This window comes from Leucoraja erinacea, chromosome 25 (assembly GCF_028641065.1).
Source record: "Leucoraja erinacea ecotype New England chromosome 25, Leri_hhj_1, whole genome shotgun sequence".
Taxonomy (NCBI): domain Eukaryota; kingdom Metazoa; phylum Chordata; class Chondrichthyes; order Rajiformes; family Rajidae; genus Leucoraja; species Leucoraja erinaceus.
Genome location: NC_073401.1, coordinates 23,644,181 through 23,671,324, shown reverse-complemented (window position 1 = coordinate 23,671,324; position 27,144 = coordinate 23,644,181). Strand labels below are relative to the sequence as shown.

Here is a 27,144-nt window from a genome sequence, read left to right as displayed (position 1 = left end):
TGCTTTTGCGCGGCATCTCTAAAATTAAAATTAGATGTGTAGTTCTTCCACACATGAATCTTAATAAAGATATTTGGCGTTCTCTTCGAATGCATGGGCAAATTCCTAACCTAGTTCTCACTTAAATGCAGAACCACCTGTATTACCAGTTGATTTCAGTGTTTACCAACAAAAGGCAGTCTTAATGTGAATGAACCTTCCAAAGCATTTTGCAATTGATGCCAGAAAATATGCATCAAATCATGGATATCCAAGGTGGCTGCCAATGTGTATTGTGCATTGGAGAAATTCAAAATTGAGAGGGATGGTGGTACCAGGAACAAGAAAATGTTTTAAAAGAGCTTTTCAATTCAATTCAACTTTAGGGAGTGGAATGGAGAATCCCTGATGGCAGGGTTGATTGAGATGGTTTATGACAGACTGGAGAGTGGGTTATTTGTAACGTATTAGAATCACCAGCCTCTCTCTGCATTCAAACCTCTAGTACTTTTGACTTACTTGGAACAGTTCATTTGGTTGTTGTGGAAATCTTTATTAGTTGCCATTGAACAAAGAAGTGGCCCAGAATGATAGGAATTAAAAAAATAAAAATAAAAAATTCAGAATGTGGACATCATGAGCAGTGCCAGTATTTATTGTCCAACCCTAATTGCCCACTAAGCAGTGGTCACTTCAGTGAGTTTAAGAGTCTCCGTAGATGTGTGCAGTCGTGTGTAGGCCAAACTGGGTAGGAATGGCAGGTTTCCACCCTTGAAGAGAAGATCACTAACGGTTAATGTACTAGACCTTAACTGACCACTTGAAATGGCAGCAAATTGTTGAAACAAATACGTTTTCATGGCGATCTGCTAATTTTATGAGTGTCGTTACAAAGTATTTTATTTAAAAATCTGATATTGAATTTTCACTGGCCTATTAGTCCAGCCCATTTGAGTTACTAGTTTGCTCACTTAACCACCATGTTACCACTGTTGTCCTCCAGTCCTAACAGAAGCCGATATTTCAACACAAAACTTGGTAATCTGCAGACTCTGAACCTTACTGTGTCGCTGGGGTCAATGACTCTGCATGACACTCTTTATGATGTCAGTGGGACGGCATTATGTGACTGTGTTTGCCCCAGTCTCTGTTACTTGCACATGCCATTTACCTACAGTGCTCCTTGGCTTATGAAAGCACGCACTGCGGATATGATGCACTGCAAAGTGACCATTGCCCACTAATTAAAAATGGTGTGTGCCTAATTGTATTTGAAATCTGCACCAGTGTGTGTCTGCTTTCAAAAGAAAGTGATATGCTGTTTCCCAAAACTAACTTTTTGAGGATCTTCGGGAATTAGATTACCAATGGCACTTTGGAGCCTAAAAGAATTCTACAACATCACTTTACAGTTTTATAGAAAAATCACTCTCTTAAGCAGGTAGAATAAATTTGGTGTGATTTTTAAATTTTAAGGAAGTCAAAATGCTAATTTAATTAATAATTATTTTATAGCTTTCCTCTTTCAACTAACATAGATTTCTCCTTTTTCAATAGGAGGAATGAGTTTTGTTCCAGAAGGAAGCACAAGCGGGAGCAGGAGGAAGAAGAGTGAGTAAAATTGTAAAACTGTTTTGAAATGTTATCGGAATTTGAGGCAAAAAAATGCTGGTGGATATTTAATATTCATACTCGCCATTGAGTTTGCTCTACATTTTCATTATAAATTGCTGGAATGTTGATCTTATGTGATAGTGATGAACATGCCTCCAACGATGACCACCAAATGATTGTGAACAATGGCTTAACTCTCTGCTCATTAAAAGACAGAATCGGATTATTTAAATGTAGGGAGAAAACAAAATCAGTTGGAGTCAAAGTGAGTTACAAGCTACGGGGATATGATGAAGCAAAAGGATGGCATGTCTTTTGTTCTATAATTTTTTATGAACTAATATCAATCAAGGTAAATGCACAATTCAAACGTTTAATTTCTATGTAGTTTCTGGTTGAATGCCTTTTGTGTACATTCTCTTAATTCACATGATCTATTGAATCATCTTGCTTATCGGGTTATGTTCAACAGCAAAATGTCACCTTGGATCTACTATTTCCAAAAAGGCTTCAGGAAAGAGTTTGCGTTGTACGTTGTTTGGGTTGCATGGCTGCATTGCTACCTTTTGTTTGCCGACATTCTTCTGTATCTGGGTAAGATTCTCAGATGGAAATAGTAAGAAATCAAGGTACTTTAGAGACTTTAGAGTTACAGCATTGAAACAGGCAATTTGGCTCACTGACTGCAGCGACCAATGATCACTCCGTACAATAACACTATCTTACGCGCTAGAGACAATGTATAATTTACAGAAGGCAATAACCTACAAACGTGTACATCTTTGAAGGGTGGGAGGAAACTGGAGCGCTCGGTGAAAACCCAGGCAATCAAGGGGAGAATGTACGGAAAGCTAGATCAGCCACAATTGAATGGTGTAGACTTGCTGGACTGAAAAGCCTAATTCTGCTCTTATGACTAATTAGCTTATGAATAGTAGTTTTGTAGTAGGGAGATTGGGACACAGCACACAGCTGAGGTATTGAATGCTGTAGGTTGTCATTGGTAAGGAAAGATGTAACTTACTTGCACACAGTGCCCTCCATAATGTTTGGGACAAAGACCCTTCATTTATTTATTTGCCGCTGTACTCCACAATTTGAGATTTGTAATAGAAAAAAAATCACTTGTGGTTAAAGTGCACATTGTCAGATTTTATTAAAGGGTATTTTTTATACATTTTGGTTTCACCATGTAGAAATTACAGTTGTGTTTATACATAGTCCCCCCCCCCCCCCCCCCCCCCCCCCCCATTTTCAGGGCACCATAATGTTTAGGACACATGGCTTCACATGTGTTTGTAATTGCTCAGGTGTGTTTAATTGCCTCCTTAATGCAGGTATAAGAGAGCTCCCAGCACCAAGTCTTTCCATCACTGTTGGAAACTGTTTATCAACACGAGGACCAAAGTTGTTCCAATGAAAGGAAACAGTAAAAATTGGAAAGAGCCCTGGTTTTCAAGGGAAATTGGACATCTTGTTCGGAAAAAGAGGGAGATCTACAATAATTATAGGCAGCATGAAGTAAATGAGGTGCTTGAGGAGTATAAGGAATGTAAAAAGAATCTTAAGAAAGAAATTAGAAAAGCTAAGATATGAGGTTGCTTTGGCAAGTAAGGTGAAAGTCAATCCAAAGGGTTTCTACAGCTATATTAATAGCAAAAGGATAAGGAGGGATAAAATTGGTCCATTGGAGAGACAGAGTGGACAGCTATCTGCAGAGCCAAAAGAGATGGGGGAGATATTGAACAATTTTTTTTCTTCGGTATTCACCAAGGAGAAGGATATTGAATTATGTGAGGTAAGGGAAACTAGTAGAGTAGCTATGGATACTATGAGGTTCAAAGTAAAAGAAGTACTGACACTTTTGAAAAATATAAAAGTGGATAAGTCTCCAGGTCCTGACAGGATATTCCCTAGGACATTGAGGGAAGTTAGTGTAGAAATAGCCGGGGCTATGACAGAAATATTTCAAATGTCATTAGAAACGGGAATAGTCCCCGAGGATTGGCGTACTGCGCATGTTGTTCCATTGTTTAAAAAGGGTTCTAAGAGTAAACCTAGCAATTATAGACCTGTTAGTTTGACTTCAGTGGTGGGCAAATTAATGGAAAAGATACTTAGAGACAATATATATAAGCATCTAGATAAACAGGGTCTGATTAGGAACAGTCAACATGGATTTGTGCCTGGAAGGTCATGTTTGACTAATCTTCTTGAATTTTTTGAAGAGGTTACTAGGGAAATTGACGAGGGTAAAGCAGTGGATGTTGTCTATATGGACTTTAGTAAGGCCTTTGACAAGGTTCCTCATGGAAGGTTGGTTAAGAAGGTTCAACTGTTGGGTATAAATGCAGGAATAGCAAGATGGATTCAACAGTGGCTGAATGGGAGAAGCCAGAGGGTAATGGTGGATGGCTGTTTATCGGGTTGGAGGCAGGTGACTAGTGGGGTGCCTCAGGGATCTGTGTTGGGTCCTTTGTTGTTTGTCATGTACATCAATGATCTGGATGAAGGTGTGGTAAATTGGATTAGTAAGTATGCAGATGATACCAAGATAGGGGGTGTTGTGGATAATGAAGAGGATTTCCAAAGTCTACAGAGTGATTTAGGCCATTTGGAAAAATGGGCTGAAAGATGGCAGATGGAGTTTAATGCTGATAAATGTGAGGTGCTACACCTTGGCAGGACAAATCAAAATAGGACGTACATGGTAAATGGTAGGGAATTGAAGAATACAGTTGAACAGAGGCATCTGGGTATAACCGTGCATAGTTCCTTGAAGGTGGAATCTCATATAGATAGGGTGGTAAAGAAAGCTTTTGGTATGCTAGCCTTTATAAATCAGAGCATTGAGTATAGAAGCTGGGATGTAATGTTAAAATTGTACAAGGCATTGGTGAGGCCAAATCTGGAGTATGGTGTACAATTTTGGTCGCCAAATTATAGGAAGGATGTCAACAAAATAGAGAGAGTACAGAGGAGATTTACTAGAATGTTGCCTGGGTTTCAGCAACTAAGTTACAGAGAAAGGTTGAACAAGTTAGGGCTTTATTCTTTGGAGCGCAGAAGGTTAAGGGGGGACCTGATAGAGGTCTTTAAAATGATGAGAGGGATAGACAGAGTTGATGTGGACAAGCTTTTCCCTTTGAGAATAGGGAAGATTCAAACAAGAGGACATGACTTCAGAATTAAGGGACAGAAGTTTAGGGGTAATATGAGGGGCAACTTCTTTACGCAGAGAGTGGTGGCGGTGTGGAATGAGCTCCCAGTGGAAGTGGTGGAGGCAGGTTCATTGGTATCATTTAAAAATAAATTGGATAGGCATATGGATGAGAAGGGAATGGAGGGTTATGGTACGAGTGCAGGCAGGTGGGACTAAGGGGAAAAAAATTTGTTCGGCATGGACTTGTAGGGCCGAGATGGCCTGTTTCCGTGCTGTAATTGTTATATGGTTATATGGAAAGTCAAAGTAGCCATTGTGAGACTGAGAAACAAGAATAAAACTGTTAGAGACATCAGCCAAATCTTAAGCTTACCAAAATCAACTGTTTGGAACATCATTAAGAAGAAAGAGAGCACTGGTGAGCTTATTAATCGCAAAGGGATTGGCAGGCCAAGGAAGACCTACATAGCTGATAACAGAAGAATTCTCTCTTTAATAAAGAAAAATCCCCAAACACATGTCCGGCAGATCAGAAACACTCTTCAGGTGTGGATTTGTCAATGCCCACTGTCCGCAGAAGACTTCATGAACAGAAATACAGAGGCTACACTGCAAGATGCAAACCACTGGTTAACTGCAAAAATAGGATGGCCAGGATACAGTTTGCCAAGAAGTACTTCAAAGAGCAACCACAGTTCTGGAAAAAGGTCCTGTGGACAGATGTGATGAAGATTAACTTGTGCAATGATTCCAAACATACTTTTAAAGCAACAAAGGAGTTTTTCAAAGCTAAAAAAGAATCAATTCTTGAGTGGCCAAATCAATCTCCCGATCTGAACCTAACTGAGCATGCCTTTTATATGCAGAATAGAAAACCCCCAAAACAAGCATAAGCTAAAGACAGCTGCAATACAGGCCTGGAAGAGCATCACCAGAAAAGACACCCAGCAACTGGTGATGTCCATGAATCGCAGACTTCAAGCAGTCATTGCATACAAAGGGATATGCAACAAAATATGAAACATGACTACTTTCATTTACATAACATTACTGTCCCAAACATTATGGTGCCCTGAAATGGGGGGGGGACTATGTATAAACTTTGCTGTAATTTCTACATGGTGAAACCAAAATGTATAAAAATACCCTTTAATAAAATCTGCCAATGTGCTCTTTAACCACATGTGATTTTTTTTAAATTACAAATCTCAAATTGTGGAGTACAGAGGCAAATAAATAAATTATGGGTCTTTGTCCCAAACATTATGGAGGGTACTGTATTTCTTGAGATATTTGGTACAAATTTGGAAGAGCTAAGTTTAAATTACTGGTTGAGTTATTTTACTTTAACATCTGTCAGTTTGGGTCATGAAATGATTGAATGGGAAATCTAATTATATTGTTCACCTTGGTTAATTAAATGCAGAACAATGAATGATCCTGCTAATCTAATTTGTATAGCAGTACATTGACTCTTGTATTTTGCCTATTGGAAATTCGGGACACTTTCAAAAATGGAATTTGATGGTTTGTCCAAGGATTTTTAATCTGCCAACATCTACGAGTGCTTTGTTGTGATTTCAAGCAATTGATCTTTTTTGCTGCCCTCCCCATTCCCTAAATTTATCCCATAACGTTATAGCTGTAATAATCCAATCCAGAATTTATTTTAAAAAAAGGCATCATTTGTTTGGAGAACTAAGCTACCAGCATAGGTTAACCATGACCTAGCTGAGTATCATGTAACTTTAAGGCACCAGAGATCCGGGTTTGATCCCTACAGATACTGTCTGTACAGATCTCCCAGTGACCTGCGTTGGTTTTATCCGGGGGCTCCAGTTTCCACCCACACTCCAAATACGAGTAGGTTAATTGGCTTCAGTAAATTTGTAAATTGTCCCTAGTGTGCAGGATAGTGTTAGTGTGCGGAGATCGCTGGTCGGCACGGACTCGGCGGGCTGAAGGACCTGTTTCTGCGCTGCATCTCTAAACTAAAGCACATGTAGCTATTGGTGATTAATTAATTATTTTTTTTGCCATGGAAATGAATAGTGCAGTTTTTAAATAGTATATCCTACTAATTTTTTTGCTGAATCCTCTCGCAGAGCTCCTGCTCAAAAGAAACGTTTAACTGAGAAGATGCTGGATTACCTGGTACCTTCAGGAAGCATTTCATGCAGCTCTTGGCCTTACATTCCATGTCCCCAGGGAAATGGGGTATCTGATGTTGCCTCCACTTCCTGGCAGGATGAATCTACCTCACAGGAATATAGGGCGGTTGAGAACAAAGAGGAGGGCTGCATGGAGGTGAAAACTGATCCAAACCAAATCGGACTGGAAAGGCTGAAAGAAATTGAAGATCGGTAGGTGGTGGAATCTGTATCCCGTTTCTGTAATCTGCTGGAGGTTTTGGCAAGTCATTGAAGGCTTCCATCCTTAACCTATTCTGACCAAGTGGTGTTTTTGTAAAGTGCTGCAGCTTTTGAGAAATTAGTTAATCTGGACCTACTGTGCACTTGCCATCCTCAATATTGTAAGAAATCCTTGTACTCAATGGATTGAGATCCAGGAAGCTTCTTGATAGCATTCCTGAAATCTTTTACTGCATAAAGATCTGTTTGCAGATGATAATTTTAAAAGTAACACTTTGAAACCTATTTTAAGGAGAGACAAGTTATATTTTAATTTTGATGGGCAGGAGAAAAATAAGAATTTGGAGGTCTAGAAGAAAATAATTCCTGCGCTTGAGTTTAAAACAATAATGTTGGAGACTGCGGTATCCCTTCAGCAAAATTTAAACATATTGCCATTTCAAATTAATAAGTATGTTAAAGACTTAGCATTGCTGAGATAATTGTGAGAGGCAAAATAGATACACAAATTAAACATTTGGGATTTAATTAGCATGGATTCCATTCCAGAAATCATAGGATATCTTTTCCTAGAGAGTGGTGGGTCCAACTGCTATTTTGCAGATTGATCGGGGTGAATTTGTTGTTTATTCCTTACACATTATTAACATATTATAACGTAATTTCCATTCCACAGACTGGATGGGAGAGATGATTCAGAAATTGACACGGTTGAGATTTCAGATCTGCCGGTACTGGTCTTGTCTGAATCTCTCCGAGAAGAACTGAAACATGGCCTGGAAGAAGTTTTGCCTCATACAATAATGGAATCCCTGTAAGTATGACCACCATTTTTCCATCTAACCAGCTTCACGTGTCTAAATTATGATAGGTTGCATTTCCCCTTTTCACCATCTTTTCCTCTTCAAATGAACGTTCAGAGTGAGTTTATTCATTGTTGATCCACGCTATTTTATGGGGACCTACAGGTGGGATGCGAGAACGTTAGCGTCTGCAGACTAAAAATCAGTCCCGTATTCAAATTGGAATATCTTGCTGTGAGTCCACAAGGGGCCTTGGGAATCGTGCGTTAGCTTTTAGTGCCCCAATTATTGCCAATCAGTTACTTTTGTGTTGCAAGGACTATTGCTTCCATTTTCACGTTTCAAATCTGTGACATTTTTCTGATTGAGAAGGCATCTGAAATATTGACTCTTCTTTCTAACAACGACTGACTTGCTGAGCATCCCTGGATATTTTTTTTTCTTGTTAATCTATTGTACCAGATATAGTGTTAGCTGTGTGAATGAGGATGAAACAAGTTCACCTTTTGCCTGTCTGATACTTTATGAATAGCAGAATGAGTAGCATTTGGAGCATTGACAGAAGTGACTTCTGTTTATTTTTAAGCCTGAATTAAGAGACCATTTCCAGCTGTAGGCTGTGAACATAATTGCCTGGTTTGAGCAGTATGCTGAATGTCACGAGAGATAAGCAAACTATGTAAACGGAATGTGATTATAGATGAACCTTTAAAACACTGGATTCTTGATGGCATGCTTTGATTTGATATCCAATTTTTTATTTATTTTTTGCCATCTTAGGAATCGTCCATGCATGGAACTTGTTCTGTGGAGACCCCCATGTGAGCCTCTTTCAGATAAACTTGCAGCTTTAACAGAGCAAAGGAAGTCCAAGCATAGGGAGCCACAATGTGATCCTGATTTATACAACAAGAACACAAAACTGGATTCATCCTTGATGTGTGGTGATATGAATCAAACCAGCGCAGTTGAAGAGGACATGGAGCTTTAGAGGCAGCTTGCGGCACAGATCTGTGGGGTAAAAGCATTGTAACTTGCCAAGATTCTCCATCAGCGGGAAATGGAGTATTGTTAACGTTTTAAAGATTTTAAGTGACACTGAGGTTTTGATGTCCCCACTGTTCTCGCATAAACCAAACACTGAAGCTAGTCATTGCTGCAGTCTTGTGTAGTGTCTGTGACTGCACATAGATATCCTTTCTATAAATATATTTTTAAGTCTGTTCCCATTGTAATCAGCCATAGGCTGTCCAGTGTCAAATATTTACTTGTGATTAGTTTTAAGAAAATAAGTGCCGTAATTTATAATGCTCTTGAAATGCTATTTTGTTTTCTATGTAATACATGACAAGATAGGGAAGTGGTAGAGGCATTCCATGAAGTGTACAAGAGATTTGTATGGAATATGGATGTACATGGAAGTATTGTTTGACTCAACTTTGGCTGAAAATGTTTTAACTATGAACTTATTTGGTATTGAGCTCAAGATAAAGATTAAGTTTTCTTGCACTATATACAAAATGGAGAGAAAACTAAATAAAAATTGAGGGGTATTGTATAAAAAAGAAATGTGCACTTAAGATCTCTACTTGTCAATGTCACAGCTATTAATCTTTTCGTATATACTTGTTACATTCTAAGCATTTGTGTGTTTGCTCTTTTTCACCCACACCCAAAAATTGTGTTAGGAAAAGTGTAAAATAAGAAAGCAACCACTTCCACAATAAGTTGTGATATGACTCAAAGCACTCATAAACTGTCAGTATAGAGCTGACTTTTGGTTTGCATGAGGCTTGTGTCTTGGCAAGATGCTGGGCTAAATCATTGGGCATTGGAGGCATGAGGCATTGCTTATGACAGTCAGTCATCCTTGGGTGGGCCTCCCTGACTTTCAAAGACATTAATGGATAGGGATAGTCACTTGCAAATACTGATAATAAGCTGGGGGGTGGGGGGGGGGGGGGGGTGCAACCTCCCCTCGGAAGTCTCGGAATGCTCCTATTGGCATGGAACTGGTCAGCTTAGGCAGGTGGTGAATGGGCATTGAAAGATTCCTACCATGTTATTTTGCTCTTTCAATTGAATATCAAACCCAAAATCACATACTTGTATTGCAGCTTTTAAAAAAAAAAAAAAAAAAAAAAAAAAAAAAAAAAAAAAAAAAAAAGAAAATGTGGGTGACCCTAGATTTTGTTGTCGACACAGTATTGCCTAGAGTAATTAAATAAACTCATACTGGGATAAACTCACTTGGAATTTTGGAGGGAAGATGTTGCATTCCCCTAAGCAGCTTGCAATGAAATGTAATCCGCACCCTCGGGACTTTGGTGCCAGATCTTTCAACTTGTTGGATGTTCTATTATTAAAACCAATGTTAATTCACATTTATATTGATGTGTAACATATAAAAATACATTTTTAGTGAACCAACAAGTGTTGGTGTGGGCAAGTCGGGCTGAAGGGCCTGTTTCCGTGCTCTATGACTCTGAGTCTTAAGTAAATTAAAATGGAGCATGTGAACCAGAGCCCTGCTGAGTGGCGTGGGCAGAGGCAAATGTTCCTAGATACTACATCGTCAGATAATGGATTATCGTTGTTTTACTGTGTTGGCTACCACTATTAACAAGTTTATTATAGATGTTGTCTCATTAGGAATGTGAGAAATATGCCATTAAGGAACAAACACTAGAACATCGAACTGGAAGAGTTTTTTTATAAACCTTTTGTTCCGTGTAGGTTCGGTAACAATTGCAAGCCTGATATGTAATCATTAAAATATTATGAGATGTAAGTGCTAATGTTAAAAGAAAATTCATGATCCCATCAAAATGCTGAGAAGAAAGCATTCTCTATTAGAGATGTGTTATCGTATACACTGAGTAATGCCAGGATGCTTCTGTGGGTAAGGAATTTGGATTGGTAGATACTTGAGGGCAACTTTTCTCAGACGAGGGAAGTTGTCTGACTACAAAACAGAAATTGTCTTCTGGAGAAGGGGCTTTCACAAAGAAATTCCAGAGGCCTATTTAATTGTGGAGCAGAAAATGGAATTTTAAAAAGGGTGTGGATTGTTGATAGCCAGCAGATAAATGACGTTTGTGGCAAATTGGGGCGTGGGTGGGTTGTTGCTAGTGGTGGGCTATTAAAGCATTAAAATTGCCAGTGAAGTAGAAACCATTTAGAAAATTGGGAAGTGTTTCAGAATATGAGGGGGATTGAGGTAGAAAGTAAACTGCAGATGCTGGAAATCACAAGTACAGAAAATTCTCTAGAGAGACAAACTGAGTTAACAGTTCCGGCCAATGACCTTTCATCTGAATAAGAAAAAGCTGAAAGTTGCAGGGAGCGAAGAAAACAGGAACAGAACATAAAAAAATAAAAAGAGAAACTGGATGATACAGCTACCAGAGGGGGAAAGGCTTGTTAATCATAGCTGAGTGGCCTGCTGAAGGGAGTAAATACTGGGAAATATAAGATATGTGTAGGAATGAACTGCAGATGCTGGTTTGCACCAAATACAACACAAAATGCTGGAGTAACTCACTGGGACAGGCAGCATCTTTGGAGAGAATGAATGGGTGACTTCTTGGGTCGAGAACATTCTTCAGACTGAGTCAGGGGAAGGATAAGGTGTTGAAACAATAGATCAAAGCAGATGATAAAATGGAAATGTAGAATAGTTCATTGTTAACCATGGGGAAGATGACAACGCCGCACACAATCAGTAGGACAGCAGAACCTTGTTTAAGAGGGAACTGCAGATGCTGGAGAATCGAAGGTTACACAAAAAAGCTGGAGAAACTCAGCGGGTGCAGCAGCATCTATGGAGTGAAGGAAATAGGCAACGTTTCGGGCCGAAACCCTTCTTCAGACAGCAGAACCTTTCTGAGTACTAGGGGGAGTGATGGAGAGAGGGAAAGCAGCGGTAACTTGAAGTTAGAGGAATCAATACTCATACCGCTGGCTTGTAAGCTGCTTTGTTTTGGGGGGTAAGCTGGCATACAGAAATCTAAACTCACAGATTGCTAGAAATACCTAGCAGGTCGGACAATATCTATAAAAACAACGTGAGTTAACATTTACAGGCCGATGACCTTGCAACAGAGCTCTCCAGTTTTAGCACAAAGAAAGTTTAATTGTTTGGAATTTTTTAATTCCATGTCGAGTCCCCAAGGTTGGAACCTATGGAAGAAGAAATGCTGTCATTTGAGCTTGCGTTGTTTCGGTGGAAGTTCCACCAGAGGTCAAAAAATAAATTGGATTGAGATAGGAAATTAAAGTGGCTATGATGTTTTGAATTCACACTTGTGAACTGAATTGAGGTATTCTCCAGAAAGCCATCAGTCTGAAGAAGGGTCTCGACCCGAAACGTCGCCTATTCCTTCGCTCCATAGATGCTGCCTCGCCCGCTGAGTTTCTCCAGCATTTTTGTCTACCTGCAAAATGGTCACTTAACTGTTGTTGGTTTCCCCATTGTAGTGGACACCACTATTTGTATACTAGTAGCATATTTATTAGTTTCAATTCCTAGAAAGGAGATTTCGGTTTTATTTAAAGTTGCTGTGTTGGTTCTTGAAATAGACTCTTCTGTCATCTCACAAAATAGGATCTAGCTCAAGTGAACTAACTTGAATAATATCGTTAATTGGTCCAAACGCTTGAAAAAATAGTTGCATGTGGGTCTTTGGTTGAGTTTGGGTTTGGTTCCTCTACTAAGTGGTGCCTAGAACAAATAGTCTTAACAAATTGTTTTAGTCTGGTCACCACTGAATTCTGTGGACAGATAGGTTGAGGAATTTCTCTTAAGTTTGTACATGGCTACTGATGTTTGTTACTTTAGGCTGTCTTGTTTTAGCTTCTGAAGATGGACACAAAAAGCTGGAGTAACTCAGCGGGTCAGTCAGCATCTCTGGAGAAAAGGAATAGGTGGCGTTTCAGGTCGAGACCCTTGTGCTTTTAGCTTCTCCTGGGTTACAATAGAAGCGGAGGAATAGATTTCTTGCACTAGTCTTATCCTAAACTTTTCAAAAAGTTCTTAAGATATTTTGGCATCTTCTCAAAGATGCCATTTCAGTTGATTTTGAATTAGCTTTAATGGAGTAACTGGGATTGGGTTAAGTAAAACTGGTACATAAAGGTACAAGTCGATATTTGTAAAAAAAAACGTTAGCTGTCAGACTTCGTGTGCATAGTGAATCTTTTTCACAATGGATACACTAGTATAAATTGTGTTAGCATGCAAGGATGTCTGTCTCCAGGCAGTGCCAAACAATCAATAAAATACTCTGTTGTATGTTGTGTTCCAATTACTCCATTCATTCTGTGTTGTTCTGTTTCTGGGATTGAATCAGTAAATCTACCCAACATACTTTCTTTAATCCTCATGTTTCATGTTTGTTTTATTTGTAAGTATGATTCACCTGAATGAAGTGCACCAGTGTTCCTACTCTGAGAGACAGGTCAATATGCTCCTTTTAATTAGGGTAGCTTCTGTGTGGCTGACATTATCATTACACAAGATACTATCTTTAAATGTAACATTGCATGCACACAAGAGTTCCAATGTTAAAAATAGATATGAGCCTTTCAGGTGCATCTACCGCAGTAATTTTTAAACATTTAAATATTTATGTATATAACGATCAGAGTCGTACAGCATGGAAACAGGCCTTTCGGCCCATCAAGTTCATTCCGACCAACAGCATTATGGCTTCTATCTCGGTGAAATCAAACACAACAACTTGAATTTGTATAGCACCATTTAATGTAATTTATAATGTAAAACAATTCAAGATAATCACAGCATAATATTGTTTAAATCTGACACTGCATTGCATGATATATTTACAGGCAATCATAGCTTTCTTTTAGATGAAAGTTATTTTTGAAGCATCAACTTACATGACTGGTTTAGATTTTGGAGGGAGTACGTTGTATCATCAAGCTGTCAGCTTTGTCCCGTAGTTCTATACTGTTGGAGTTGAAATCATTCCATCACCTTGACTTTTGTGTGGTAGATTGCTTTGGGAAGTTAATAGCTGCAGAATGCTCAATCTCTGACTGGTTCTGGTAGTGGTGACTTATTTTTAAGCATGAGAAGTTTCTATGTCTCGGATGTTGATGGTGGAGTAGATGTATTAAATATCATGCCCACCATTGTGCAATCTGTTGTGGTAACCATTCAACAGATTACATCTGTTCAGTTTTGCATTTTAAGTAATCCAATGCAAGGCTGATTTGGTATAACTGATGTTTAGGAAAGCTGCATTGTTCTCTTGCAAAGAATTGAAGGAGTTTAGCATTGAATATATTTTAAAATTGTTATTTAAATAGTTTAGGGTGGCACAATGGCACAGCAGTACAACTGCCTTTCATTACCAGAGACCTGGGTTTGATCTTGACTACGGGTGCTGTCTGTACTGAGTTTGTACATTCTCTGTGACCGCGTGGGTTTCCATCCGGTACTCTGGCTTCCTCCCACATTCCAAAGATGTGCAGGTTTGTAAGTTAATTGACTTTGGTAAAATTGTAAATTGTTTCTAGTGTGTAGGATGATTGCTGATCAGCGCAGACTTGGTGGGCCGAAGGGCCTGTTTCCATGCTGTATCCCTAGACTTTACGTTTATAGCACTCAGTCTCTCTTTCCTCATAGAACTCGGGTTTTGCGCGTGATCAAGACCAGCTTCTCCATGTTAGCAGGGTAGACTGCAGCCTAGGGTTAAGTCCTGGCTTCATTTGGCAGAATAATAGATGGCTTGGATCATGTACAATCTCTCACTGCAAACGGATCGAGACAAGTGAAATGATGCTTCCTCCCCAGATCTCATCTCCCATTCCAATTAGTTCTTGAGCTGGTTCTGGAGAGAAGGGAGAAAAGTTACCATAGAGCCTTGCTGGATCTGAATTAGCCTTTTCTTTCAACTGGAGCTCGTAATCAGACCACCATTCCAGTTGGAGTCCACAAGGTGGTTACAGTGTTTCGGGAGAGATGGGGTGGCACAGATTTACAAAGCAAAATGATTGTACCACTGAATTTACTCAGCAGGTGAGGCAGCATCTATGGAGCGAAGGAATAGGTGACGTTTCGGGTCGAGACCCTTCTTCAGACTGAAGAAGGTTCTCGACCCGAAATGTCACCCATTCCTTCGCTCCATAGATGCTGCCTCACCCGCTGAGTTTCTCCAACATTTTTGTCTACCTTCGACTTTTCCAGCATCTGCAGTTCTTGCTTAAACGTACCACTGAATTTAACTGCTTTAGGATTTTATGGAGTCATAGATAGAATTATAGAGTCATACAGCAAGGAAACAGGCCCTGTCACCTAACTTGTCCATGCTGACCAAGATGTTCCATCTACTCCAGCCTACTTGCCCACGTTTGGCCCATATCCCTCTAAACCTTTCCTTTCTTGTACCTGTCCAAATGTCTTAAATGGTGTGCAGGAAGGATGTGGAGGCCTTGGAGAAGGTGCAAGAGAGGTTTACCAGAATGCTGTCTGGATTAGAGGATTGGACAAACTTGGACACGGAACTGCGGATGTTGGAATCTTCAGCAAAAACAGTCTGGATAAGGATCCTAACTTGGAACGTCACCTATCGATGTCCTCCAGACCCGCTCAGTTACTCCAGCACTTTGTGTTTTTGGACAAACTTAGATTATTTTCTCTGGTGTGTGGGAGGTTGATAGAAGTATATAACATTTTGAGAAGCATAAATAGTGTAGACACAGATCCTTTTTCCCTGGGCTGCAATCGTCCAGTCAGTTAAAGAACGTAAAAGGGATTTTGTATTTATGGGAGCAGGTGTGATTCCAGGATAGTATATTCTTTCACTCGCTCAAGAGTAAAAGACAATGAAGGGAGGGGTAAGATTTTTTTTTAAGTGTTTAAGCAGGGTTTCGAAGGTATTAATCTCCAGATTGCTGGGAATGCTGCAAACTGGTTAAGTAAAATACAGAGGAAAGTGATGTTATAAAGGGTGCAGTAAGGGAGATTCTGATTCATGGGGTATCAGAACTAGAGTGATTGTGATTCCAGCTCCTTTCACGTTCATTGTTCTCCTGGAGATGGAGGGCAGAGTGGGGGCTTGTGGTTCGAATTAATGCGGCAGGAGAAAAGGCTCTAAAATGTAAGAATGAAAAGTAGGAAAAATGTGTAAAATCTTGATTAGTCAGGGGTTATGGGGCTAAGGCAGGAGAATGGGGTTGGGAGTGAAAGATAGATCAGCCATGATTGAATGGCGGAGTAGACTTGATGGGCCCAATGGCCTAATTCTGTTCCTAGAACTAGTGAATTTATGAAAGGAATGGAAGGGGTAAATAGAACTAGAGCAAAAAAGGTTTTGGATAAGATCAGATTAATCAACTAACATTATCACTGATGACTAATTAACGTACTTGTGCAATTTTTGTCATCTCGGCCAATAGCAATCTCAGCGTACCGGGTTTCTGATTTAGGCAGACTTTGGGTTATAGATAATCCTCAAAGGCTTTGCATAATGCGGGGGGTGTGTAGACTTGGAACAGTTCTCCTGTTCAGAAGAAGATGCCCAGGTACTACCAGATGTGATCTGGTACTGGTAAGGTCCCAAGGGTGTTTTCTCCAGACCAGTATTCTATTGGTTTCTCTGTACAAGTTCTGCATCAATTTGATTGCTGGTGCTTTACTGGCCAGTAACCTACTCACCATCTTTTTGTACGAGTTGCCTGCTTCAATGTGCAGAGTGTTCACATCCTCCAGGCCAGTTCCATGGTAGATGCGGTTTTCTGCTCGGAGCTGCTTCACGCGACTTTGCAAATGACGGAACAGCTTCAGTGTCCCAAAATCCTGCTGTCTGAAAGAGATGACTGTAGAGGAAGCCATTGACGGAGTGGAAACGCATCGCAAATGAGAACTTTCACTGTGCTCCTTGTAAGGAATAAAAAGCACACACACATTACTGTACTGTATAATTCTACACTCTGCTGAGGAAATGGCAAAGCAGCTTTATATTTAACAAATTAAATTAAGGTGGACCCAGTTGCGGAGATGATGTGTTGAAGCTGTAATATGCAGGAATTGATGGAAATAATTGAAATCCACGTCACCCATATGTGCAATAAGTATCTGCAGTTCGAGGAAAGCAAAAAACAAGTGACTTGTTACTGAACATGGAGATAATGGTTTTCAGAAACCTGGAATTGTGCAGGAGTGAAATGAGTGTGTCCAGAGTGGTGTGGGTCCTTGATGATGCTGGCTGCCTTTTTTGAGGCAGCGCCTCCTACAGCTCCTATCGATGGAGTAGAGTTCAGTACTGATGATGGACCACCACTTTTTGTAATCTCCATTGTTCCTGGATGTTTAAATTGCTACTCCAGGCAATGATGCAACCCGTTAATATGCTCTCTACTGTACACCTGTAGAAGTTTAAGAGCGTATTCGTGGATGTACCGAATCTCCTCCATCTTCTAAAGAAGTACAGGCATTAAGGGCCTTCTCAATGATTGCATCGATGAGCTGTGTCCAGAACATAACTTCAGAGATGTGCACAACCAGGAACATTGTATTTATTCTCTATAGAATGACACTGTTTGTTTAGAGATGCATAATTATTTGTGGTGAGATCCAGAATGACCATCCAAGATACTTTTGAGGGCCAGCACATGAATAGGGAAGTCTTGAATTTCCTGAGAGGACCTCACTGCTGATAATCTGCTACATTCTAGCATTGGATTCCTCCTGGAACCCTGGTGGACTATCACTTCCCACAGTTTCCCCAGCAGTTATGACAGGAAATCTGACCATTGACTGTCTGAAGAAGGGTCTCAACCCGAAACATCACCTATTCCTTCGCTCCATAGATGCTGCCTCACACGCCGCGTTTCTCCAGCATTTCTGTCTACTATTGAGTGTAGAAAGTAACTACAGATGCCGGTTTATACCAAAGATAGACACAAAGTACTGGAGTAACTCAGCGAGTCAGGCAGCATCTCTGGCGAAAAAGGATGGGTGACGTTTCGGGTCGGAGCCTTTCTTCTTTGGAGAAGGGTCCTGACCCGAAAAGTCACCTATTCTTTTTTATCCCGAGATGCTGCCTGACCCACTGAGTTACTCCAGCACTTTGTGCCTATCCTCAATCTGAACAATGAACCTGCATATGATGTTAGATCCATTGCTAGTTCAGCAACTGCATTTATTTCAATGAGAGGGAAACAAGCAAATTTCAAATACTTTATGGCTTTTCCAGTTAACAAATGCAGTGATTTTTTTTTTATAAATGCATTTTCCAGTATTTTAAGTTTATTTAAAAATATATGTTAATTTACCATTAATAAGTTGCTTGATTATTTTGATTGTTCATTTAAGTGTGGTTTGAAGTATTTGAGCGTTTTGAGTTATTTCACCCAGTGGGGAGGCTAAATCAGCTGTCGGTTATCCATTGGACCTTGCTGATTAAGAGCCAGTTTCAGGGATCTGGGTGATGAGTTAAAACTGGTCACTGTTAAATAACCAAGCTGGGACATTGTCCACCCAAAAGATGCTGCAGGTAAATATGGCTAAAGGAGCAGCTCTCCGCTTGCCACGGCTAATCCTCAGCCCATGACCATGTATTACATATTGTGTATTTAAATGAACTCAGAAAAGTTACCAATGATAGTTGGTGGATTTCATTTTCCAGCTTTTCAATCTTCTTTTGATGTTCAATTGTATTCTTCAAGACATCCCTACAGTTAAGGAAACAATAAGTGTAACCTACAGAACTGATTATTTTACTCCCAATGTATTGATAGTGAATTTAACCACATTCCCCTCAAGCCACTGTTCTTAATTCATTGTATTTTGTTTTTTATTTTTAACACTTCTCCACTGGCTAAGTTATTTTTGTCTTCAAGTGGTATGACAGGCAGGCAGGCAACCTTCCCTTGTAAAACCTGTCTCGTTTTTACCAAGCAGCCAAGAGCTATCATGTGGGAATATTGTATTATAAGCAGCATTTGTTTTTGCAAATCCCTTTTTTTAATCAATTACACCAATTTGCTGTTTTCCTATACCCATTATTCCTCTGAGAAAACTTGTGACAACCTGCTTAGTGTGACTAGTCTGGTGCAGGTTTACTGGACTGGTCCTGGTGTATATCTCCTAACTTTCTGGAAATCTTCTGCTTATTGGTATCATCATCTATCATATATCTAACTTTCGACAAGCAAATATTACTTCAATATTAGACAAACCTTGCTCAAAATTCCATTCTTTGGCCTTTAAACCCAAAAGGCTGTTGCTAAGTTTGAATTAAAATCTAAATGGAAGAAACACTCAGCTGGTCAGTCAGAATAAGGTAATCAGTTAACATTTCAGGACAAAGACCCTTCTTCAGGAACATTGGATGGGAAGGGTATAGAAGGATAAGGGCCAAATGCGAGTAAATGTAATTAGTTTAGATGGAGCATCTTGATCAGCATGGGTTGGGACTTGGGCTGTAAGACTTGTTTTTGGTTGTATAACTCCAAGGGAAGTTGGCTATTAGGAATCAGAAGAGATAACATGGAATATGAAATTCAACATGGATTTAAGAGAGATATAGCTCTAGGGGCTAGTGGAGTCGAGGGATATGGGGAGAAGGCAGGCATGGGTTATTGATACGGGACGATCAGCCATGATCACAATGAATGGCTGTGCTGGCTCGGAGGGCCGAATGGCCTTCTCCTGCACCTATTTTCTATGTTTCTTTGTAACTCTGGTAAGGATAAACCTGAGCATTAGGGATTAGCTGTTTGTGATAGATAATTAGCAGAAATTAACATTGGGGTAAGAATTAGTGCTTCATGATGCATCCCCTTTCTGAGATTAGAATCCAGAGGTAGCATTGGGAATTGGTATATAGTTATAAAGATTATTTCTGATGGACCTGCAGCGAGGTTGTCAGATCCCAGGGTACCTTCGACATGCACGGCTGGGAGGGAGGGTTTGCTTTCCACATAGAACGAAGTGCTGTTAATAGAAAACAGTTAATCATTTAATTCGGACCTGTGGAATCCAATTACTGGGACCTAGCTGGTTGGAATTTTAGATAATGGCAATTCACATGGACAGGTCTAAGTTGTATTATGTATGTGTAAAACTTATTTTCTGAATCTTTCTTCCCCCGTACAGTCTTTTAAAAATGCTTCCAAATCACAGTAAAATGTGCCCATAAAAATGTTAAAACAAGTGGAAAGGAATTACTGTTTTCTTACGAGTAAGAGGTAGTATAAAGTGATAAATTAGTAGTTTTTCCGCATTCCTAGGTGGCGTTGCCAGTGTACTTGATGTTATTTTCTCTTTGGGTAGATTAATGGTTGTCTTGAAGAAATATAACAGCAAATTGTTTCAACATCATCTAATTTGATGTGCAGTTAGTATTAACGTATTCGAACACTGAGGTGCAATGAGATCGAGTAGTAAGAGGAGCTTGGTTTACAGTGAATGAAAATCGGATCAAGTCCTAACATGGAACAAAACAATGCTGCTGCTATCAGACCCCCCACGTGCATACAGTTTATGGGTCCTCCCCGGTTACGACAGGGTCCTGTTCCTCAGAACTGTTCATAACACAAGATGTGGACTCTTATACATCGGCGAGACCAAACGTAGACTGGGCGATCGTTTCTCTGAACACCTTCGCTCAGTCCGCCTGGACCTACCTGATCTCCCAGTTGCTAAACACTTTCATTCTCCTTCCCATTCCTCTATTGGTCTTTTTGTCCTATGTTCTTCTCATTTTCAACCAACAAACAGCTATCAACGGCATGTTTCCTTTATCATCGTTACTTTTTTTGCGTATCTTTCATTCATTGTTCTATATCTCTCTACATCATCGTCTAAATCTCTCATTTCCTTTTCCCGTGACTTTCAGTTTGAAGAAGGGTCTCGACCTGAAATGTCACCTATCCCTCTCCCCAGAGATGCTGCCGGTCCTGCTGAGTTACTGCAGCTTTTTATATCTAACTTTGGTTTAAACCATTATCTGCAGTTCCTTCCTACACTGTTGGTAACACGGAACTGTTTACAAGTTGAAAGTCCGGCTGCAATCCAAGTTCCCACCTGACAGAAAGGTGGTAGGTATGTGGAATGAGTGGCCAGAGAACAAAGTTGAGGCAGGTACTATAAGAGCACTGAAAAGGCATTTGGACAGGCACATGAATAGAAAAGATATATAGCGATATGGGCCAAACACTGCTAAATAATGGGGCACTTTGATAGGCATGGGCGAGTTGGCTGAAAGGCCTGTTTCCTTTTGGAATAACTCTTAACTGCTGACAGTATTTCATTAAACAAAAAGTGCTGCAGGCCGTCCATTAAAGCAAGCCAATGTATATTTAGTAATTGGGGCCTTATATTTACACTGGAGGTTGTTAGTTCTGGCAGATTTACATGACTTCTCTCATAGCTTGAGGGAAATCAAGCCCCCAGCTTGGCTATCCAGACACCATGATTTGACTATCCAATTCATAAAAAAAGACCTGGATTATTGAGGAATATTTTAGATTTGGAATGTCATCATACCTACATGGATACCAGGATAATCATGAATCGTCCTGTTGTTGCCAAATAGCTGGTAAAACAGTCGAGGCAGATTCCACCTATCTACGGAAAAAAGACTGCAGCTGCTTAAAATCTGAGACAAAATCAGAAAATGCTAGAAACAATAGGCAAGACAGCATGTGTGAACAGAAGCAGAGTTAACATTTCAGTTCTGAGACTGTTTGTGAGAATTAGGTTCTGACAAAGGGTCTCAGACCTGAAATATTAACTCCGTTTTTTTTCCTCGGATGCTGCCTGACCTGCTTGAATATTTCCAACATGTTCTGTTTTTATTTCACCAGTCTACTGTGGGACACAGTCCAATCTCTAATTGTAATCAGGAAGAGCAGAGCAAGAGAGTTATATTTCAAGGGAAAGTCAGGAACAGTATTGAATGATTTGGTGGGGAGGCTGAGGTAGGGGTTGTAGGAAGAAAGTGAAATATTTCGAATAGGTCTTAATACATTTTCATGATAATGCTGTAGAACGAAGAAAAGTAAATCACTGTACCTCAGTACATGTGGCAATAATAAACTAAACTACAAGGAAGTCACAAGATAAGGGGAGAGAGTAGGAATGTGTTGAGACCAAGAATGGATCAACCAGGATCTTATCAGATGGTGTAGCAGCCTTAAGAGGCAGACTAGTCTCCTCCTGCTTATGTTCTTATTGTGTAAAACTATTTCTGACGACACTTAAAGTGATATGAAAGTCACGTACTTTTCAAGTTCTTCATTCAATTCTTCCTCAAACGTCCATTTGGCAATATTCCTTTGGACTGTTCGTGACTCAGTGGCCTTCCCCAGAAGCTGCTGTGTTAGTGTGTGCTCCTCTTCACTCCCACAGTCCGGCACTGGCGAGCTCTGCAACCTGCTGACCTCATTGCGATTCTGTGCAATGGACAACACAGGAACCATTTACACTATTGCAGACCTGGATGGCTCAGTCTGGGAGCACATACATCACATCTCCTTGTTCAGTCAGAAGGTAACTCCTTTGCATATCAATTGACTAATTTGACCGAGGTGATTGAAACAAAAAGGTTATAATAACCAGCCCTGAGACTTTTTGTAATTCCTTGCCGTTTTTTGGTGGAGGCTAATCAATTGTAAGCAGTAATTTGACGATCCTTGTCCTACGTTTCATCCCCAGGTTGTATAGATCCTGGTTCTTCCAGTACACATCCAAAGACAGTTTAACTGTGGAGGGCTACCGCCCTTTCAGGATTTCAATTCCAGAACTCCACCTTTACAAAGCTGTTCCCCAACCAGTTCTAGCATAACCTAGAAGAATCTGGAGAAAAGCCTCGTCCCAAAACGTCACCCATTCCTTCTCTCCAGGGATGCTGCCTGACCCGCTGAGTTACTCCAGCATTTTGTGCCTTGGATAACCTTCTTGCCCATATATTCTATATCTAGTGAAGTAAATGATCTAATACGGTTTACTCACCTTGTTGACTGCTGTATTTAAGGATCTGTGGTCATACACTTTTCCGCTCTTCCACGCATTCAGTATCTTCTTTACCATGCATTAACTTTACACCTGCTCATAATCCATCACTTTGCATTCAACTGGATTAAACACCTTTCTACTCAAACGGCAGACTGGAATGTATTTAATCTGGGCCTGATAATGTATCCATTTTCAAAATTGCTAAATCCCTTAAAACATTTTTCCTGTCCAGTATTTCACGCCGATCTGCCATCCACATCATCAGTACCTATTTCCCTATGTCTGTGATGACTCGCAATATTCAATGAGGCCTATACCAGCCTCTGCCATCATACGTACTTAGCCTTTTTGGTACTGCTCTATTTTTTGTTATTCTCTTAACCAATTATGGATGAAATATCTATGAATTTTCTTTGATCTCAGTTTTCATACCCTCTCTTTGAATTTTCTCTCTTTTTCTTTGAATTTTGCACTAATACACTGATCTTCCAGGATTTCTGCTGTCTCTCATTAGCCTATCTTGTTGCCTCGCCTTACCTCTGAGCACTGTTTTCATCCAAAGCGTTCAACACTTGGCAGTCCTATCCTGATCCTTATCCATCCTTCGAGCCCAATACCTCAAAATCCTTGAATCCAACCCTTAAATGCCTCCTGTTGCTTTGATATCGACAAACTTTCAAGTAACTGCTTCCAGTCCACCTGTTAGTCTAATAAAACTGGCCGTAACACAGTTTATAGTCTCCACTCCCATTTCATCTTTGTTCTCTGCAAATAACCAAGCTAAATCCAACTGAATTTTGATCCCCATCTCAAAAGTACTCTCCCCCTAACTCTCCTTCCACCCGGCCAGTTTCATAACTTGAACCCCACCCAGAATTGCCGTCCGCCCCCATCTTGTTGAGCTTCCTACATACTGGATTTTTAAAACTGCTCCGGAGTGTAATTTTGGAACTCTTCTCTCTAGGCTTTCCCACTGATTGTAATGCAGTTAATATTTGGCTAAGTGAAATTTCCCCACTATTACTGCACCAATGCTTTTGCACTTGTCTGACATTTACCTTAATTTGTTCTATCTCCTTCTGACCGTTTAGAATGTCTATTTCTGTATTCGCTAGTGCGAGGCACACAAGTAAGTAAAAGGTTACCATCTTGGAGATCCTGCTTTTGATTTATTTCCAAACTCCCTAAAATGCACCTGATAGAAAGATGATATCACATCTTACAAACCGAAAAAAACAAGACTAAGATTAGACCAACCCTTCGAATCTGCTTCACCATTCATAGAATCATGCCTGATCCTCCCATCTCAAAACCAATCCCCGCTCTCTTACCATACCCCTTGATATTGTTCCCCTTGAGATTCCCCCTCATCCACTAAACTGCAGGGACCTTGACTGCCCCTTTAACCTCCTGCACTTTTCCAGGACTTGGTAAAGATCCAGGAATTCCAAGATGGCACCGAAGGTGGCCTGCCGTGTTTGAATTAATTCTTAGTTTAAATATGAAGCTGCACTATTGCCCTAGGCTCACCAAAGGCCACACTCTAATCCAAATGAAGGGTCTCAATCTGAAACGTCAACTACCCATTTCCCTTCCCAGATGCTGACTGACCCGCCAAGTTCAGCTGTTCAGTTTTTGCTCCAGTTTCCAGCACCTGCAATCTCTTAGCGTCCATGGAGTGTGGAGACATGAACCACTTCAAAACTCACTGTGCTTCAGGCGAACCAATAGATTTATATTCCCAAGCACTAAAGGTTCTCAATCAGCTGAGAATAACCAGCATCCAATTCAAGCTGCCTACCTTTTTAACCCGGTTACCAATGTAAATGAAAACTGCAAAGTTTTGAGAATATCATAATGCCCCTGTCCCACTTAGGAAACCTGAACGGAAACCTCTGGAGACTTTGAGCCCCACCCAAGGTTTCCGTGCGGTTCCCGGAGGTTGCAGGTGGTTGCAGGTAGTGGAAGCAGGTAGGGAGACTGACAAAAACCTCCGGGAACCGCACGGAAACCTTGGGTGGGGCGCAAAGTTTCCAGAGGTTTTCGTTCAGGTTTCCTAAGTGGGACAGGGGCATAGCAGTTAAAACTAAGTTAAACAAATAAATATTAGAGATGCTGTCATCCTCTTTTTCGCCCAACGTTCTTAGACACTGCACAGTGCCCTTTGTGCTTGAAATACATAATGTACACCTCTTTTGTGGATGGGAATTAGGTCTACACATAATCCTGACAGGGTCAGATGAAAGGTTAAACCTCAGGTGGATGTGAAAGCAGAGAACAGGTATGCTCTGCCAATCAATATATATTCATCAACCTGATTCAATTGTAATTGGCAGATGAATTGATGTTTGTGGGACTTTGCCAGTTCCTCTACATTACAATGCTGACTGGTTTGCCAAACAACTTTGAAGCATTGCAAGATCATGAAAGGGTGTTATATAATTGCAAGCTCTTTCTTTTTTTTACAGCACTTGCAAGAACTCAGGCCGATTTCAGGAGAACTTATCCGTGTGACAGTCTTTAAAGTCATAATCTACTCTGTTTCAAAATACCATGTCACTCGTGAAAATGAGAAATAACCTTGAGGTGGAGAATGGATGGAGTTACCTGGAGCAATCTGTCCTCAATGGCTGCCAGAGCCTTTTCCTTTTCCAGCAAAAACTGTTCTCCTTGGTGCTGTCTGACCTCTCGTTCCTAAAGACCGAAAAAATAAAATTGGGTTTGCAATAAGTGGAAGAGTTGATGAGTAGCACCACAATGTTACTGAACTATGTAGGTACTAAATATCTGCCCATTGCCTGGTGACAATGTCCCTCTGAGACAAGTCTCAGTGCATTTGGCGTACAAACTGTTTTCTTGTAATTCAGGCCAGGTTTGCTCTGGCTCCACAGGCAGAAATAAAAGTTCATTTGGCAGGGTTGCTGACCAATTAAAGCAATTAACTATTATTTGTTGCTTTAATTGGCCTGTTAAAGAGAAGCAGGGTATTAATATTTTTTAATAGTTCTGTGCAAATCCTTGCATCAGTGCCTTTAAATCCAATTATGGGCATGTAGCTCGATCCTTAACTCCTGTGTTAAAATGCTCTGGACTCTTCAGTCTGAAGAAAGCTCTCGACCCGAAACATCACCCATTCCTTCTCTCCAGAGATGCTGCCTGTCCCGCTGAGTTACTCTAGCATTTTGTGTCTATCTGGGGGTCTTCAATCATAGGTTGAGGGCAGTTAATGTAATGGAACAGCTAGCTGCTGCCTAGCAAGTGTGCAAGAGACAGAGCATTAGCATAGACCGTTAATGTATTAATAAAGATAACCTGGGTTAATTTGCAGTAATTTAAATCATGGCCATTAATGCTGGTTAAGTGGTATTGTGTTGGAGATGACCCTCATATCCTGGGCAACAATAGTAACCAATATCAAAAAGTGATTATGTGAATAATTAAAAAAGTAATTATTGGGCATTAACATTGTATAAATGCAAGCCTTTTATAAAAAAAAAAAAAAAAAAAAAAAGACCAACATTTAACGTGATTCTTTTCCCAAATCCTTTGGGGAAAAAATGGTTATAAAATTTGTGCTGTGGAGGGCAAATGTCATGTGTGTGTGTGTGTGTGGAACTGGCACAATTACTGTGAACCCAATAGTATGCTCTGTTCCAATTTCATTTAAGTAATGACGCATTTGTCAACAGTTTAAAGTTTATTGCTGTTCTTCCCGTTGATGTTTAGTTTAGAGATACAGCGTGGAAACACTGACCGCTGATCACCCGTTTGATGCATCCACTCCCTACACAAGGGGCAATTTTGCAGACCAATTAACGTACAAAGCCACACGTCTTTGGGATAGGGGAGGAAAACGGGGACCCACGTGGCCACAGGGAGAGCGTGAAAACACCACATAGAAAGCATCTGAGGTCAGGATCGAACGTGGGTCTCGCACTGTGAGGCAGCAGCTCTACCAGCTGTGCCACCCTTAACAAGTCTGCTGCCCCTTTCATGAGATCAAGCTTTACTACCCCCACACTGCCCCCCCCCTTCCCCCCTCCTCCTTTTTAACCACACAGTCCGGTTGTCTGGAGATAGCTTATTCAGATATCCATTTACATTAAATCAAAAGGTGTGTGCAATATAATCAACAACTGATGTATATTTAATATAATTGTTTAAACTGATCTAAAGTGGGTTTGCAGGCTATTTTACGTCTTCCCTGCCAAAGGAAATTAAAAT

The 27,144-nt window shown here is 40.3% G+C and overlaps 2 protein-coding genes across 10 annotated transcripts in view; one reads left to right on the top strand and one right to left on the bottom strand.

Annotated features, from left to right (window-relative positions):
- The window catches only part of ccdc117 (coiled-coil domain containing 117), a 37,208-nt gene extending 11,558 nt beyond the window's left edge, over positions 1-25,650 (top strand). For 3 of the 5 annotated variants that reach the window (XM_055655220.1, XM_055655222.1, XM_055655221.1), the window contains exons 3-6: positions 1,537-1,590; positions 6,862-7,119; positions 7,805-7,942; positions 8,712-18,181. In XM_055655220.1, the coding sequence (XP_055511195.1) occupies positions 1,537-1,590; positions 6,862-7,119; positions 7,805-7,942; positions 8,712-8,922 (661 nt within the window). In that variant the 3' untranslated portion in view covers positions 8,923-18,181. Of the gene's footprint in view, positions 1-1,231; positions 1,421-1,536; positions 1,591-6,861; positions 7,120-7,804; positions 7,943-8,711; positions 18,182-25,388 lie in introns of those variants that run through there. The other 2 variants (XM_055655223.1, XM_055655225.1) reach the window with 2 other exon arrangements.
- Positions 14,650-27,144, bottom strand: part of si:ch211-102c2.8 (uncharacterized) — a 36,062-nt gene continuing 23,567 nt past the window's right edge. For 2 of the 5 annotated variants that reach the window (XM_055655212.1, XM_055655209.1), the window contains 5 exons: positions 25,528-25,614; positions 22,189-22,358; positions 18,557-18,632; positions 16,615-16,836; positions 14,650-14,788 (listed from right to left, as the gene is read on the bottom strand). In XM_055655212.1, coding sequence (XP_055511187.1) covers positions 14,771-14,788; positions 16,615-16,836; positions 18,557-18,632; positions 22,189-22,358; positions 25,528-25,614 — 573 coding nt within the window. In that variant the 3' untranslated portion in view covers positions 14,650-14,770. The remainder of the gene's footprint in view (positions 14,789-16,614; positions 16,837-18,556; positions 18,633-22,188; positions 22,359-25,527; positions 25,615-27,144) is intronic. The other 3 variants (XM_055655211.1, XR_008725459.1, XM_055655213.1) reach the window with 3 other exon arrangements.